This window comes from Esox lucius, chromosome 19 (genome assembly GCF_011004845.1).
Source record: "Esox lucius isolate fEsoLuc1 chromosome 19, fEsoLuc1.pri, whole genome shotgun sequence".
Lineage (NCBI taxonomy): Eukaryota > Metazoa > Chordata > Actinopteri > Esociformes > Esocidae > Esox > Esox lucius.
Genome location: NC_047587.1, coordinates 30,093,468 through 30,108,292, shown reverse-complemented (window position 1 = coordinate 30,108,292; position 14,825 = coordinate 30,093,468). Strand labels below are relative to the sequence as shown.

General features: G+C 43.2%; 1 protein-coding gene across 3 annotated transcripts in view; it reads left to right on the top strand.

The window, feature by feature from the left end:
• Positions 1 to 14,353, top strand: part of LOC105026630 (A disintegrin and metalloproteinase with thrombospondin motifs 20) — a 102,210-nt gene extending 87,857 nt beyond the window's left edge. For 2 of the 3 annotated variants that reach the window (XM_013139023.3, XM_020040401.2), the window contains 10 exons: positions 948 to 1,121; positions 3,819 to 3,989; positions 4,161 to 4,355; positions 4,527 to 4,656; positions 8,750 to 8,844; positions 9,078 to 9,172; positions 9,366 to 9,499; positions 10,941 to 11,032; positions 11,426 to 11,530; positions 11,751 to 14,353. In XM_013139023.3, coding sequence (XP_012994477.2) covers positions 948 to 1,121; positions 3,819 to 3,989; positions 4,161 to 4,355; positions 4,527 to 4,656; positions 8,750 to 8,844; positions 9,078 to 9,172; positions 9,366 to 9,499; positions 10,941 to 11,032; positions 11,426 to 11,530; positions 11,751 to 11,840 — 1,281 coding nt within the window. In that variant the 3' untranslated portion in view covers positions 11,841 to 14,353. Of the gene's footprint in view, positions 1 to 947; positions 1,122 to 3,818; positions 4,003 to 4,160; positions 4,356 to 4,526; positions 4,657 to 8,749; positions 8,845 to 9,077; positions 9,173 to 9,365; positions 9,500 to 10,940; positions 11,033 to 11,425; positions 11,531 to 11,750 lie in introns of those variants that run through there. The other variant, XM_020040400.2, reaches the window with a different exon arrangement.
• Positions 14,354 to 14,825: the final 472 nt, after the last annotated feature.

The window sequence follows — 14,825 nt, the reverse complement described above, 5'->3', positions numbered from 1 at the left end:
GCTGTAGATGGGAGAGCAGTTAAATTCGAACATCAAAGTACTCTAGTGTGTGTTAAAACATAACAGTTTTTCAAATGGGAGGCTCTATTACATCCTACTTTAGATATTAAAAAAGAATACAATGCGCCTCATTCTTTTGATTAGATGGAATTCACCTAATGCCTTTTGTGGTCCTTCCAAATGCAAAGAGTAAAAACATCAGTTTAACGGCACAATAGAGATGATAACATAAGCCAACACACAGTTCTAGTACTACACGATATATAAATACACTGATTTGACTGGTGAGAGGGTGCTTACAGAACATGTGGCTGTGTACTATTTATACAGCTTTCTTCTAAAAATGTCTTTGTCCAGGATAGGGTTTAATCTCCTTCTGAGGAAAACTCTTTTGAATGGAATCTGTCGGCGCTTATTCAGCATGTGGGCCGGGTCAGTGACTTCAAAGATACTGGCAATGTGATAGACTTGTGGGTGAATGGACAATGCAGCTCGCAGACATGGAAAATGTGTACGCTCAGAGGAAAACACTTGTTTTGTTGTTATTGTTCATGTACATTGTTTAAAGGCATAGAAGCCTGTAACACAGTTCCAGCAGCCTACATATGTGGTATCTTAAGTTGCACCAGTTTCACACCGCAAGAAAAGCGTCCCGCAGCGAAAGGGAATGTGATTTGTTATTTGCATTATAATTAATTGACATTTTTGTTGGTGTTAAACTTTTTAAAGGTCACATACATGACAGGCCGGTTTTCGCAGACACAGATTAATTAAGAATTTTTATGTTTTATGGGAACTTGATACATTGCCACTGCAGAACCTGAAAGACAGATTAAGATATAACACTATGACAGGGAACCGACAGGGAGCCGACAAGCTTGGTCGGGGCGCCTCTTTGCGTCAGCATTCGCCAGTCAATGTAACGTGTGTGTTTTGTGTGCTTGTAGTGCTCTGTCACCTGTGGCGTCGGGGTCCAGAAGAGGGATGTGTACTGCAGACTGAAGGCCACAGGGCGGGTGAGAGAGGAGTTCTGCGCTGCTCACAGCCGCCCGGCCGCCACCCAGCCATGCCAGACTACAGAGTGTCTCCATTACACCTGGGCAGCCACCGAGTGGCAAGACGTAAGAAGACCACTGTTTATCTGTCTAACCGAACCTGTCGCCCTCCTCTTTGCTCTGCTGCCCATCTGCGTCTGTCTGTCTGGTTGTCTGTCTGTAACAGCACAGTTACCCCTGTATCACAGCATAGTTACACCACAAAACAGCAATTAGCCTATCCCTATATAACAGAACGGTTATCCATATAAAACTGCACAGTTACTCAATAAAACAGCAGTTACCCCTATATCACAGCACAGTTACCCCATAAAACTGCTGTTACACCTATATCACAGCACAGTTATCCATATAACAACACAGTTATTCATATATAACAGCATAGTTACTCCATAAAACAGCTGTTACCCTTATGTCACAACACAGTTATCAATATAACAACATAGTTATCCCTATAACAGCACAGTTATTCATATATCACAGCACAGTTACCCCATAAAACAGCTGTTACCCTTATGTCACAACACAGTTATCAATATAACAACATAGTTATCCCTATAACAGCACAGTTATTCATATATAACGGCACAGTTACCCCATAAAACAGCTGTTACCCTTATATCACAGCACAGTTACCCCATAAAACAGCCGTTACCCTTATATCACAGCACAGTTATCCATATAACAACATAGTTATCCCTATAACAACAAAGTTATCCTTATAACAGCATAGTTACCCCATAAAACAGCTGTTACTGCCATATCACAGCATAGTTACCCTATAAAACAGCTGGTACTCCCATATCACAGCATAGTTACCCCATAAAACAGTTGTTACCCCATATCACAGCACAGTTACTCCATAAAACAGCTATTACCCCATATCACAGCACAGTTACCCCATAAAATAGCAGTTACACAGTTACACAGTTATCCTTATAACAGCACAGGTATACATATATAACAGCACAATGACCCCATAAAACAACAATTACTCCTATATCACAGCACAGTTACCCCATAATACAGCTGTCACCACATATACACGCACAATTACCTGTGCTTAATTTGTAAATCAGAATTGGGGCTGGCGAAAGTGATGGATCTGGTTGACATAGAGCAGCTTGACAAATCGATGCAAATGAAGCAAATCGGTAACTCAAATATCGGATATCTGATAGTATCTCTGATCTTTTTTCAAAATTGTCACCCTGAGGTGGATGAGCTGACCAATCACTGGTGTTCTGGCATTATTTATCATGTATATGCCCACACATTTGTATGCCTACCTTTTTGTTAAAGATTTTAGAAGAATGTTAACATAGCAAATAAAACTATTTCTCAATGTTTTTAATTAGCTATACAGTATAAATCATTCATACAAATCAGGAAACCCTGAATGGATTCCTTTCCCAAAATCCCACAAGGAAAACACACTGTAATGACTTCGTTTTTTCCTAAAGGATCGTTCTGAGATTTTTGCCAGTTTGCTTTCAGATACTACTCATCATCGTTGAATTATACTTTCATCGTTGAATTTCTTGAATTGTATTCAAGTATTTGTAATAGAGCCTTCAGATTCATGTATTTGTAATAGAGCCTTCAGATTTATGTATTTGTAATAGAGCCTTCAGCTGCCAGCGTTTGTGTTTAATGAAAAGGCAGCAGCCGCGGTGTTTGTGTGAGAGACTTAAAATGACCAATCTGGGATGTTTTTGGCAGTGCTCATACACAGCTCTTTCCATGAGAGAGAGAGAGAGAAGACTGGAGACCAGCTGGCTTTTTGAGGACACCAAGGTAGCTCAGCACTCCATCCTCAGCCATGGGGGTTACAGTGATTACCATCACTCCATGATAAATCCCATCAAAACCTCAAAGCGATGATCTAGATCAGATCCAAATCTTTTTGTCTAGGCGAGTGGCAACTCCGTGTCTGACATAAGCCTTGAAAAGTCTCCTTTCATTCAGCTATTTTTTTTCCAATGGCCCCTCTCTTCCTTTCATGTCCCTACTGCTCTGTTGCCAAACTTAAGGACAGTAAAGATGAGCACCATGTAAGGATTTTGTGCTACTTCCTTCCAGGGCAGGAATGCTCTGATCCTCCACGTCTGTGTTTCTGGGCATTCCACGGATGGTTGACAGTCTCCCGTCTCATGAACTTACATTTGAGCAGTCGTAACCATGCAGATACACAGGCCATCTCTTATTTTACTTAATCTCTTATTTGAAATAATGCTTTAGCCATTAGAAAACCTAGGGTACATGAAGTTACATGAAAATACCCGGCAGACTTCCTTTTTTCCAATTTCCTCAAAACCAACTTGTGTACCTGCCCACGACTTTACTTTATGTTTGGGGTTGAGAGCGTTCTGAATTCTCATATCGTACTTAAAGGTTTGCCCCCAAATTAAGGGTAGAAATAATTCTAAGGATATAACCAAACCTGGCAACATTTCTTTGATGTGCCTCTGCTAGCAGTCCAATACTGCCCTCTATGCCAACCTCAATATCACTGGTGTACTCAAGGATAAATGCAACTACATGCAAATTATACACTTTTTAAACCTAGTTTCAATGACAAATACATTTTCAGTATGCTGAGAATTGTGCCCCGGCACCACACTATTTTTCCACCACTACAACCCCTACTAACGAGACCTACATCTTGTGCACCATTTCAAGACTGAAAACACGCTTACACTAGTTTCATGTACCACGGCTTTCGATGTTGACTAGCATTCTGGTCCGGTCCGTTCTCTGCAGTGCAACGCCACCTGTGGAAATGGGATGAGGACCAGGAAGGTTCTGTGTATGGGGGCGGGGCTGACACCTGCCCAGGAAGCCGCCTGCGACCCCTCGTCTCGGCCTGCCCTCCACCAGCCCTGCAGCGGAGCACCTTGCCATTATATGTGGATGACGGGGGAGTGGTCACAGGTAAAACCCAGAGGTTGGCCCCGTCTCTGTGTCATGCAGTGTTTGATGTAACAGCTCATGGACAGTGTCTCACTAGCCTGGGCAGCCTGGCTGATGTTAACACAGCGAGCTGTAATTCCCCGTAAGGCTCCACATCTACTGAGTGGTGCTGTGCATCATGTGCGTCCGCAGTGCTCAGCCAGCTGTGGAGTTGGCTACCAGCAGCGCATGGTGTCCTGCTCCGTGACGCCCTCCTCCCAGAACATGCACTCCTACAACGGCCAGTCCCGCCCACACTGTCCGGAGCCCCACCCTTCTGGCACCAGACAGTGCTTCCTTAGGGATTGCCCACAGGTTGCCTACTGGAAAATGGGCCCATGGAGCAAGGTGCGTTTCACTGTGGGTTTCTTTGACAGAGAAGGGGAGCATGGGGGGGGGGAGCAAGGGGGGATGATGGTGAATGGTGTTGCATTATGCTGTTGAAACGGCAGCTACTTGACACAGTTGTTTTGTGCATTGAGTGTGTCATATGCCAAAAGTTGCCATGTGCTCCGACAGTGCTCGCAGACATGTGGGGCGGGGGTAATGGAGCGCCGGGTCGAGTGTCTAACCTCTAAAGGCCAACCTTCCAAACACTGCAGTCCAGCCGAGAGGCCCGAGTCACGAGCCTCCTGCCAAGAGAGAGAGTGTGAGTGTACACAGTAACATAACTGCACACATAAGGACACGCGCACACATACACAGCAGGGAGTGAAAGTCAGCCTTTCGAATACCACTACTGCTTCTACAGCACAAACACTCTTTACTTTTCTACAGCCTCTACTTCTACACAGCCCCTACTTTTATACTCCACTTTTACAAAACCCCTACTCCGATTCTGTACTTCTACACAGCCCCTACTTCTATACTCCACTTTTACAAAACCCCTACTCCGATTCTGTACTTCTACACAGCCCCTACTTTTATACTCTACTTTTACGCAGACTCTACTTTGATTCTCTACTCCTACACAAACGCTAATTCTATTGTCTACTTGTATACAGCCTCTACTTCTAAACATCCTCTACTTCTATACTCTAGTTATACACAACCTCTACTTCTATACTCTAGATCTACACAGCCTCTACTTCTATACTCTAGATCTACACAGCCTCTACTTCTATACTCTAGATCTACACAGCCTCTACTTCTATACTCTAGTTCTACACAGCCTCTACTTCTATACTCTAGATCTACACAGCCTCTACTTCTATACTCTAGTTCTACGCAGCCTCTACTTCCATTCTCGACTTCTGTACAATATCTACCTCTCTTCTACATGACCTCTCCCCACCTAACCATTTATCTCCCCTTGGGAAATGTACACAAACAGCCTACAACTTAGATGTGCTTCGCTTGCCAACCTTTCTGATCCATGCAGTGCATAATGCCAAACAGGTATGTGTATATATAGTAATTGTATTCAATTGACTGTGCTGTGCATAGCAGCCAACTGCCATATCTGATCATGTTTATTCAACGTCAACTTTTTTTGGTTAACTTACCGGGCATGAGGTTAACCTTAACATAAACCCTTTCTCTGTGCAATTAGTTCCTGAAACAATAAATACTGAGGCAGAGTTCTCCAGCTCTGTCAGACAGCTTGGAGTGTGCTGAGGTTAAGACTATGGCTGGGACCGAATTAAGCCTGGGGAAATCTTTATCCATGGCCCTGTGTGGTTTCTGGCCAGGGTTTGCAGGTTCATTCCCTACATTTGAAATGTTTACACACAGTGCAGGGATCTCACTGGAGTATTCTGCCCGTCATTTCACTTGCCAAGTCAGGCATCTAGTAAAATTAAAATACTCTGCTTGGGTTACAGTCAGTTCACTGGTCAAGTATTAATGATCATCAGCTAATCTCAGGAATCTAGCTGGCCTCCAGGCACACACAAACAGCTGTGGAGGGAAATGGTTTTTTTTACCAAGGACCCCCCCAGTGCTGACCACATACACACATCCTGACCTTGTTTTTTTAGTATTATTATTGGAATGCTCGTAGTTATAGTGTAACACTAATTTGCTTGACCTATTTTAGAGACTTACAGTATCTCCCAAGTGAGTACACCCCTCAAATGTTTGCAAATATTTGATTATATCTTTTTATGTGACCACAATGAAGAACTTTGCTTCAATGTAAAGTAGTGAGTGTACAGCTTGTATAAAAGTGTACATTTGCTGTCCCCTCAAAATTACTCAATCAATTTTCAATCAAATGTATTTATAAAGCCCTTTTTACAACAGCAGTTGTCACAAAGGGCTTTACAGAGACACCCGGCCTTAAACCCCAAGGAGCAAACAACAGTAGTGTTGGAAAAAAAACTCCCTAAGAAGGCCGAGTTTTAGGAAGAAACCAAGAGAGGACCCAGGCTCAGAGGGGTGACCAGTCCTCTTCTGGCTTTGCCGAGTCCAATTAGAATAATAAATACATTTCTCTGGGCTAAATCCAGAGTCTATTAGATTCTAGACTAAGTCAAAAGTATGACCAGGTGGACAAGGACAGGGACAGCAATGGGCCCCCCAAACCAGGTACTCAGCAGGTGTGGACCAGGACCTCATCTCCTCCTAAAATTGAAAACTGGAGGAGACTGAGAAAAGTTAGAAAGTGCATTCCTCATATCCCCCAGCACAATAATATAGCAGCGTAACACCTTGGAACTGAGACGGGGGGGGTCCGGTGACACTGTGGCCCTACCCGGGGGAGGCCCCGGACAGGGCCCAACAGGCAGGAAGTCAATCCACCCACATTGCCAGGCATCAACCAAAGGGACACCCACCAACCGCAACCCCCCTGAATGAGGGCAGAGTATTGCTAGCAGCGTACAGCCCAATTGCACAGGTGCGCAACAGAGAGTCAACAACAAGCCAGTGACTCTTCCCCCTGAAAGGCATTGGAGGGAGGGCATCCAAGTGGCAACGAGAACCCACCTGGCAAGACAGCAAGGGTGGACAGTATCAAGCCTACTGGTCACCTTCACGCCCCCAGGCCAGGCTACACCTAATTATAAACTGTGCTGTAGAGATGAGTTTTAAGTAGACACTTGAAAGTTTGCACTGAGTTTGCATTTCTAACCTTAATTGGGAGATCATTCCACAGTAGTGGAGCTCTATGAGAAAAGGCCCTGCCGCCAGCTGTTTGTTTAGAAATTCTAGGTACAATAAAAAGGCCTGCATCTTGCGATCGTAGGTTACGTGTAGGTATGTATGGCTGGATCATTTCAGCAAGGTAAGTAGGAGCAAGTCCATGTATTGATTTATAGGTTAAGAGTAAAACCTTAAAATCAGCCCTAACCCTAACAGGCAGCCAGTGTAAGGACGCTAGGACGCCAATGTGTTCATATTTTTTTGTTCTAGTTAGGATTCAAGAAGTTGAGTGCACGTGCTCAACATCATATCCAGAGGTTGTCTTTAGGAAATAGACATATGAGTGCTGCCAGCATTGCTGCAGAGGTTGAAGGGGAGGGGGGTCAGCCTGTCAGTGCTCAGACCATACGCCGCACACTGCATCAAATTGGTCTGCATGGCTGTCGTCCCAAAAGGAAGCCTCTTCTAAAGGTGATGCATAAGAAAGCCTGCAAACAGTTTGCTGAAGACAAGCAGACTAAGGACATGGATTTCTGGAACCATGTCCTGTGGTCTGATAAGACCAATATAAACTTACTTGGTTCAGATGGTGTCAAAGTGAGGAGTACAAAGACAAGTGTGTCTTGCCTACAGTCAAGCGTGGTGGTGGGAGTGTCATGGTCTGGGGCTGCATGAGTGCTGCCGGCACTGGGGAGCTACAGTTCATTGAGGGAACCATTTATGCCAACATGTACTGTGACATACTGAAGCAGAGCATGATCCCCTCCCTTCGGAGACTGGGCCGCAGGGCAGCATTCCAACATGATAACGACCCCAAACACACCTCCAAGACGACCATTGCCTTACTAAAGAAGCTGAGGGGAAAGGTGATGGACTGGCCAAGCATGTCTCCAGACCTAAACACTATTGAGCATCTGTGGGGGATCCTCAAACGAAAGGTGAAGGAGCGCAAGGTCTCTAACATCCACCAGTTCTGTGATGTCGTCATGGAGGAGTGGAAGCGGACTTCAGTGGCAACCTGTTAAGCTCTGGTGAACTCCATGCCCAAAAGGGTTAAGGCAGTGCTGGAAAATAATGGTGGCCAAACAAAATATTGACACTTTGGGCTCAATCTGAACATTTTCACTTAGGGTGTTCTCACTTTTGTTGCCAGCGGTTTAGACATTAATGGCTGTGTGTTGTGTTATTTTGAGGGGACAGCAAATGTACACTGTTATACAAGCTGTACTCTCACTACTTTACATTGTAGCAAAGTGTAATTTCTTCAGTGTTGTCACTTGAAAAGATTTAATGAAATATTTACAAAAATGTGAGGGGTGTACTCGCTTTTGTGAGATACTGTATGTGGGGCCTTAATTAGACTTAAGGGATTCATGTTAAAGGCTGTATCTACATAGGTAACTAGGTTTAGCTGCAGACCAATTATTGTTGGAGCGTAGGACCTTAACTATAATAAATATGTAAAAAAAAAAATTTTAACTGCAAATAGACCACCAATAAGCCCAAAATGAGATTATCACTTCATGGCAATTTACTTTTAAATAATGAAACGAGTTGCACCTCTTTTCATACATATTGAATGTGTAATTATACTGATATGTTCAAACTGACCAGTATCGTTACGCGGTACTATAACTATGAAGATGTTGTGAAAACAGGTCAGTTATTGACGTCCTGCAGAGATGTCCAGATGAAACAGGGGCTGAGATTGGATGGGGAGTACTACCTGAAGGTCAAGTCCCGGATACTACAGGTATATGTCACAGTCACGTACTACCATTACGTTTCATCCTGCCTGTGTTTCTGATGCAGACTGTGTGGCATGTTGGAGTCACATTTATTGTCAAGTACTGTTGGTACTAAGATGGTTGCATTCTAAAATGTATTGCTATTGTGGAGAAGTGTCTGCTAAGTGACAAAAAGACGTTTTTCATGTATTGTCTCCTGGCAAAGTGTCATATGTTGTCTCAATGTGTTTCCTCGTAGATCTACTGTGCTGAGATGCAGACCGAGTTCCCCAAAGAGTACGTTACGCTGCGAAGCGGTCACTCAGACAACTACTCAGAGGTCTATGGATACAGGTGAACTCGCCAGTCTGCTCTGTGTCAGTGCCAAACACCCAATCTGTTCTATAATACAGACTGCACGTGATCTTATATGAACATTCAACCGACACATTCATTACACATTCATTACACAGCCACATGATCAATGAAGTTTGAGTCATTTGATCGTACGTATGCCTTTTTTTAAACGGTTATTTTGAACGTCTAGGTTGCTGAATCCCTTCGAGTGCCCCTTCAATGGCAGCAGAAAGCAGGACTGTGACTGCAGGAACGATTACTCCACAGCTGGATACACTCTCTTCCACAAGATCCGTGTGGATATCAGGTCACTGAGGATAATGAGTGAGTAATGAACATGTGATTGCCGGACCACTGCCCTGTAACAGGATAAAGAGTCCACATGGTTTCAGCCCTGCACACGTTCCTCTCCCTGCACCCACTGGTTTAAACACACGTACCTCTCCCTGTACCCACTGGTCTAAACACACGTACCTCTCCCAGCACCCACTGGTCTAAACACGCGTACCTCTCCCTGCACCCATTGGTCTAAACACACGTACCTCTCCCTGCACCCACTGGTCTAAACAAACGTACCTCTCCCTGCACCCATTGGTCTAAAAACACGTACCTCTCCCTGCACCCATTGGTCTAAACACACGTACCTCTCCCTGCACCCACTGGTTTAAACACACGTAGCTCTCCCTGCACCCACTGGTCTAAACACACGTACCTCTCCCTGCACCCACTGGTTTAAACACACGTACCTCTCCCTGCACCCACTGGTCTAAACACACGTACCTCTCCCTGCACCCACTGGTTTAAACACACGTACCTCTCCCTGCACCCACTGGTTTAAACACACGTACCTCTCCCTGCACCCACTGGTTTAAACACACGTACCTCTCCCTGCACCCACTGGTCTAAACACACGTACCTCTCCCTGCACCCACTGATCTAAACACACGTACCTCTCCCTGCACCCACTGGTTTAAACACACGTACCTCTCCCTGCACCCACTGGTCTAAACACACGTACCTCTCCCTGTACCCACTGGTCTAAACACACGTACCTCTCCCTGCACCCACTGGTTTAAACACACGTCTCTACAGAGAAATCATGATAATTGCCTTTCAACAGGCTTTTCACATGATTGGGATATAGTTTAAACGGCAAGATCAAGATTGTTTCTTCCACACACACACACACACACACCTCTAGGCGATATTCCAGTCCATTAGGACATCCAGCCCCACCTCTCCTGTTGTCTCCGAGTCTTAGATTAGTGCACATGTGGCATGGTCAGGATTTATGGTAATGATGGTGTGTGTGCAGCTATGAGGACGGGGGAGCCCCACCTCTCCAGAGAACCCTCTTATTTACCCAGTCCCCTGTCTATCCCAGTCCTAACAGCACGTGTTTCCTACCACAACAGGTTCCCCCTTCCGCTGCATGGAACTCGTTTGGATTTAGGCGGCTTGGCTCTTTAAAAAAGAAAACAAAAATGGAAAGAAAAAGCAATAATGAGTTCAAGATGAAGAGAATATTATCCGCTGCTCTAGCTGAGCATGGGTTTCTCATAGAGAGTCACTGGTTATGTTCATCGTGCGTAACACAGCGCCAAAAACACCAAAGGAACTAAGATCCCGGATGTGTCTTACTGTACATAAAACTATGTGTCTGTGTATTGGCTGTGTATCTCTGCGCTGACCGTGTATACATTCTAACTGTGTCTCTGCGCTGACCGTGTATACATTCTAACTGTGTCTCTGCGCTGGGTATCAGCCACAGACCTGCAGTTTTCTCAGACGCTCCTTGGTCGCCCCATCCCCTTCGCCACAGCTGGCGACTGCTACAGTGCTGCCAAGTGTCCTCAGGTAAGAATCTGAGATAATTCAGAGGTCTATAAATTACATTCTATCATATGTCTTGATGCCGAATATAGCCCACCTTTCCAGGGGGAATATTGAAATATATTCCCCCTGGAATACCCAGTTCCTTCTGACTGGGTTTAATTGAACTAACAAGTTTGGTCTGTTAACTGAAGGGATGTGTGAAATCCAGACTCCACCAGGGGGAATAACCACATAATCACATCAACCGTCCACGGGTGCTCAATATGTCTACAGTCGTCCTGCTTCAGCCGCTTAAACAGAAATGAGATACAGATGTGGTTTAATTGGGCGTATTTGAATCCTGATCAGGTGCACTTAAAAATGGATTGAGGTTCCTCTGAGGTCTGTTGTAATCAAGCCAGTGTTCTTCCACAGGGCCAGTTTAGCATCAACCTCACTGGGACTGGTCTTAAAGTGGCTGAAGCAACCAAGTGGACCTCACAAGGCAATTATGTATCTGTCAAAGTCCACAGGTCAGAGGTTAGTCTATGGCCTCACCGGTCTCTGTTTTTACTGTTTCCGGGTGGGGTTCTGAATGACTCGTCCTCATCTGAATTGTCATTGGTTGTATTGCTAGCCTGATTCATTGAAGAGGAATTTGTGGTGGTACTAATAAAATCCTCATTCTCTATGGAAAGTTCTTCTTTGTCCTGTCCCACATCAGTACGTTCCATTCTCTTTTCTTCCTCTGTCTACGTAGGATGGGGCAAGAATCTACGGTCGCTGTGGTGGCTTCTGTGGGAAGTGCATTCCTCAGCCTCACAATGGGCTGCTGGTCCAGGTCCAGTGACCAGAGGGTCAGTGACCAAACTCCAACCCTCTCAACATCAAACCAGGAAGTGGAACAGATGACTCTGAGGATCTCTGAGGATCCAATGCACTACTTCTCTTAATGTGTCCGTCCACTCCTCCATACATTATGCCTCGCTCCCCACCTGGCAGCTACAGCATAGGGAGCTCAGAGGCTACTAGCTATACAGGAAGCTTCAGCAGAACCAAGACTCTGCTAACAATACAGGGTTCTTCAGCAGAACCAAGCCACTACTAGCTGTACAGTGTGCCTCAGCAGAACCCAACACTGAAGATGAGCCAATTCTCTAATGTCCGTCCTAAATAGTGTTTATGGAACGATACATTTACCGACACTCACAAATTTCAGCATTGTACAGTTTAATGTAAACTGTACACTGCTGGGTTGGGGGCTGGAAATTGTAACATTGGGTTAACCACTGCACTGTATAGGTCTAGTGAAGGCTCTTATCACGGTTTCAAGTGAGAGCTTTCTAATCTGATTAAGGTAACATTTTCATATGGAATTCTGAAAGGAAACATTATATAGTATTTTTAGTGTATTTACATATTCTATTGTAAATGAGGCATTTTTTGTTTTAAGATCTTGCTAAATATTTCAATAGTATTAACATATTCCCATAGTTACCCAGCCTAGTTCTGAACTCAAAATCAAGCTCTAATGTAAATCTCCATGGGAATACATTTTTTGTCCTGGACTAGGCTTGTGAACGGGAAACCACACCATAATGTCACATCACATGGGTTATCGTGATTCCTGCAATAGTTAACCAATGAATCATATTTTTAAGTATTACCCCAAAATTGTTGAAGCTTAAATGAACTAGGAAGGACAAAACTGCTGATCAGAAGATATGTTATTTTCTTTAGTTCATTTTGTTTTTGTGTGGGGGTGGGCTGTAATCATTGTTTGCAAGGGTTTGTGTACTACTGTTGATGTGCATTCTTCTACTAATGGTCACCCAGACTTGCCTTATCTTAAAGGTCAAAGATCATATGTGAGGAGTCCTGAGCCTTCTGAACACTGCATCCTGGAATAGTTGTCATTGTTCTGTTTTGGAAAACTATTGAAAACGTAAGAGTCCAATGACTGACTGACTGACAACATTTTCTCTAGCAGGTTGCTCCTGAAATTCACTAACTGGCAGTGTGATCGGGAACAAAATTGTTGTTTGTTCATGGAAAAGGTTGTTGAATTATTCAAATTTTTTACCATGGTGTTGAATGTTCTCTGAATGATGTAAGAGGTGGAACATCCAGGTCAACATCTCTGCAGTCAGAACCTAATTTGGCTCATTTCACATAGAATGTTGTTTTCTAGATCTTGTCTCTTTTTGGGTCCTATACATGCTTGTGACCCTACCTCTCACAAGCATCCATAAACATGAGATGTACTTCATTATATTGTAAAATATTTATTTATATTAAGTATCTGTAATGAAATGTAGATACTATATTCGATGTTCATCCAGTGCTTCTATGACTACAAGCCGCCAAGTAGCCATTGTTGGGTTTTCTGTTGTTGCTGAAAAGGTATTACAGTTTGTAGTGTGTGTGTGTGTGGGTGTGTGTGTGTGTAACCACTAACCTAAAGGAGGATCTTTGATGGTGCTTTTATAACTACTGAATTTACCTCTAATATTGATAAAGAATATATTACTGACGTTGGAAATGACATAAGCTGTGGCAGAGCCTCAAAAACCACTGAGATGCCTTGTGTACAGTGAAATGTACTACTACAGCATAACACTCAAAATGCTTCGCAGAACATGTGATTATCCTTTTCAATGTAGCTGAAGACCAAGCTGGAACATTGCCAAATATGCCAAACTTCATGAGAAAACCTGCTTGAGAAAACCTGCATGAAGAGCCCTATCATCATTTAGGGTGAATGGAATGAACAGTGACCACTTTAACTGGGCAGATTTGGCAAACCTTTCCAGCTGGTTCTCCATTATTAAGCTTTAACCAAAGTTTCATAGATGCAGATTTTAACTTTTGTCAGACATTGCAGCTTTTGGTTTAAGGAATGGTAGAAACCCCCTTAAAAAGGTTATTGAGCAGCTAGAAAACCTTTGGCTATCATTCTTGTTTGATAGGCAATTGTACTATGAGATCTGTATCAGAAATTGAAAGAATACTTGATGCACTATGTGCCATAAATTTTGTAGAAAGGTAATCCTGTTTGTTTTTTTGTTTAAATAACATTTAAGATTTGTAACTTATGATGTGTATTTTTTAATATTAATACTTGAAGCATAAACTGTATGTCAACTATAATTAGCATTGGTAGGCCTACTGAATTGAACACGGTGCTATTTTGCTATGTAATATCCAAAGATGTTTTATGAATCATGTAAGTACAGTATTTAATGTAGCGTGTATAAAAACGAATGATTCTGAGCTATGGACACTAACTAATTGTATCAACATCGTAGGTCTTGTACTATACTAACAGTGTAAAATAATAAATATTTTATTATTTTCAAATAATTGATGTATGCTTCCATATGTATGCTTCCATTGTATGTTTGAATGCTTCCATATTACAGTCAATATTTTGAGACAGAAAAGCTCTCCTTTTGCTTCCTGTATTGTGAAGGAAGTGAATGAATGATTGACATTTACATCAATGTCAGTGCAATCTTTCCAAAAAGCTATTGATTCACCACAAAGGTCAGAAGGTCAGAACTGGCTGGCTGGGTTGTAGTTGGTATTTCCCACAAGTAGAGTGGAATTTTTAAATGTGATTTAAGGCTAAATGTTTTACATTAAATGTGAAAAGTGAAATTAATTAGAATGTGACCTCAAAGTTTTATTAAATAAACAGCAAACATACAATGGCCCTCATTCATGAAACCTTCTCACAAAATATCTTAGATTCGAACGTGGGTAAATCTCCAAGTGTGATTTACGGAACTGTCGCACCTCTTCAAAATGAGTATGGATGTTATCGCAGATGATA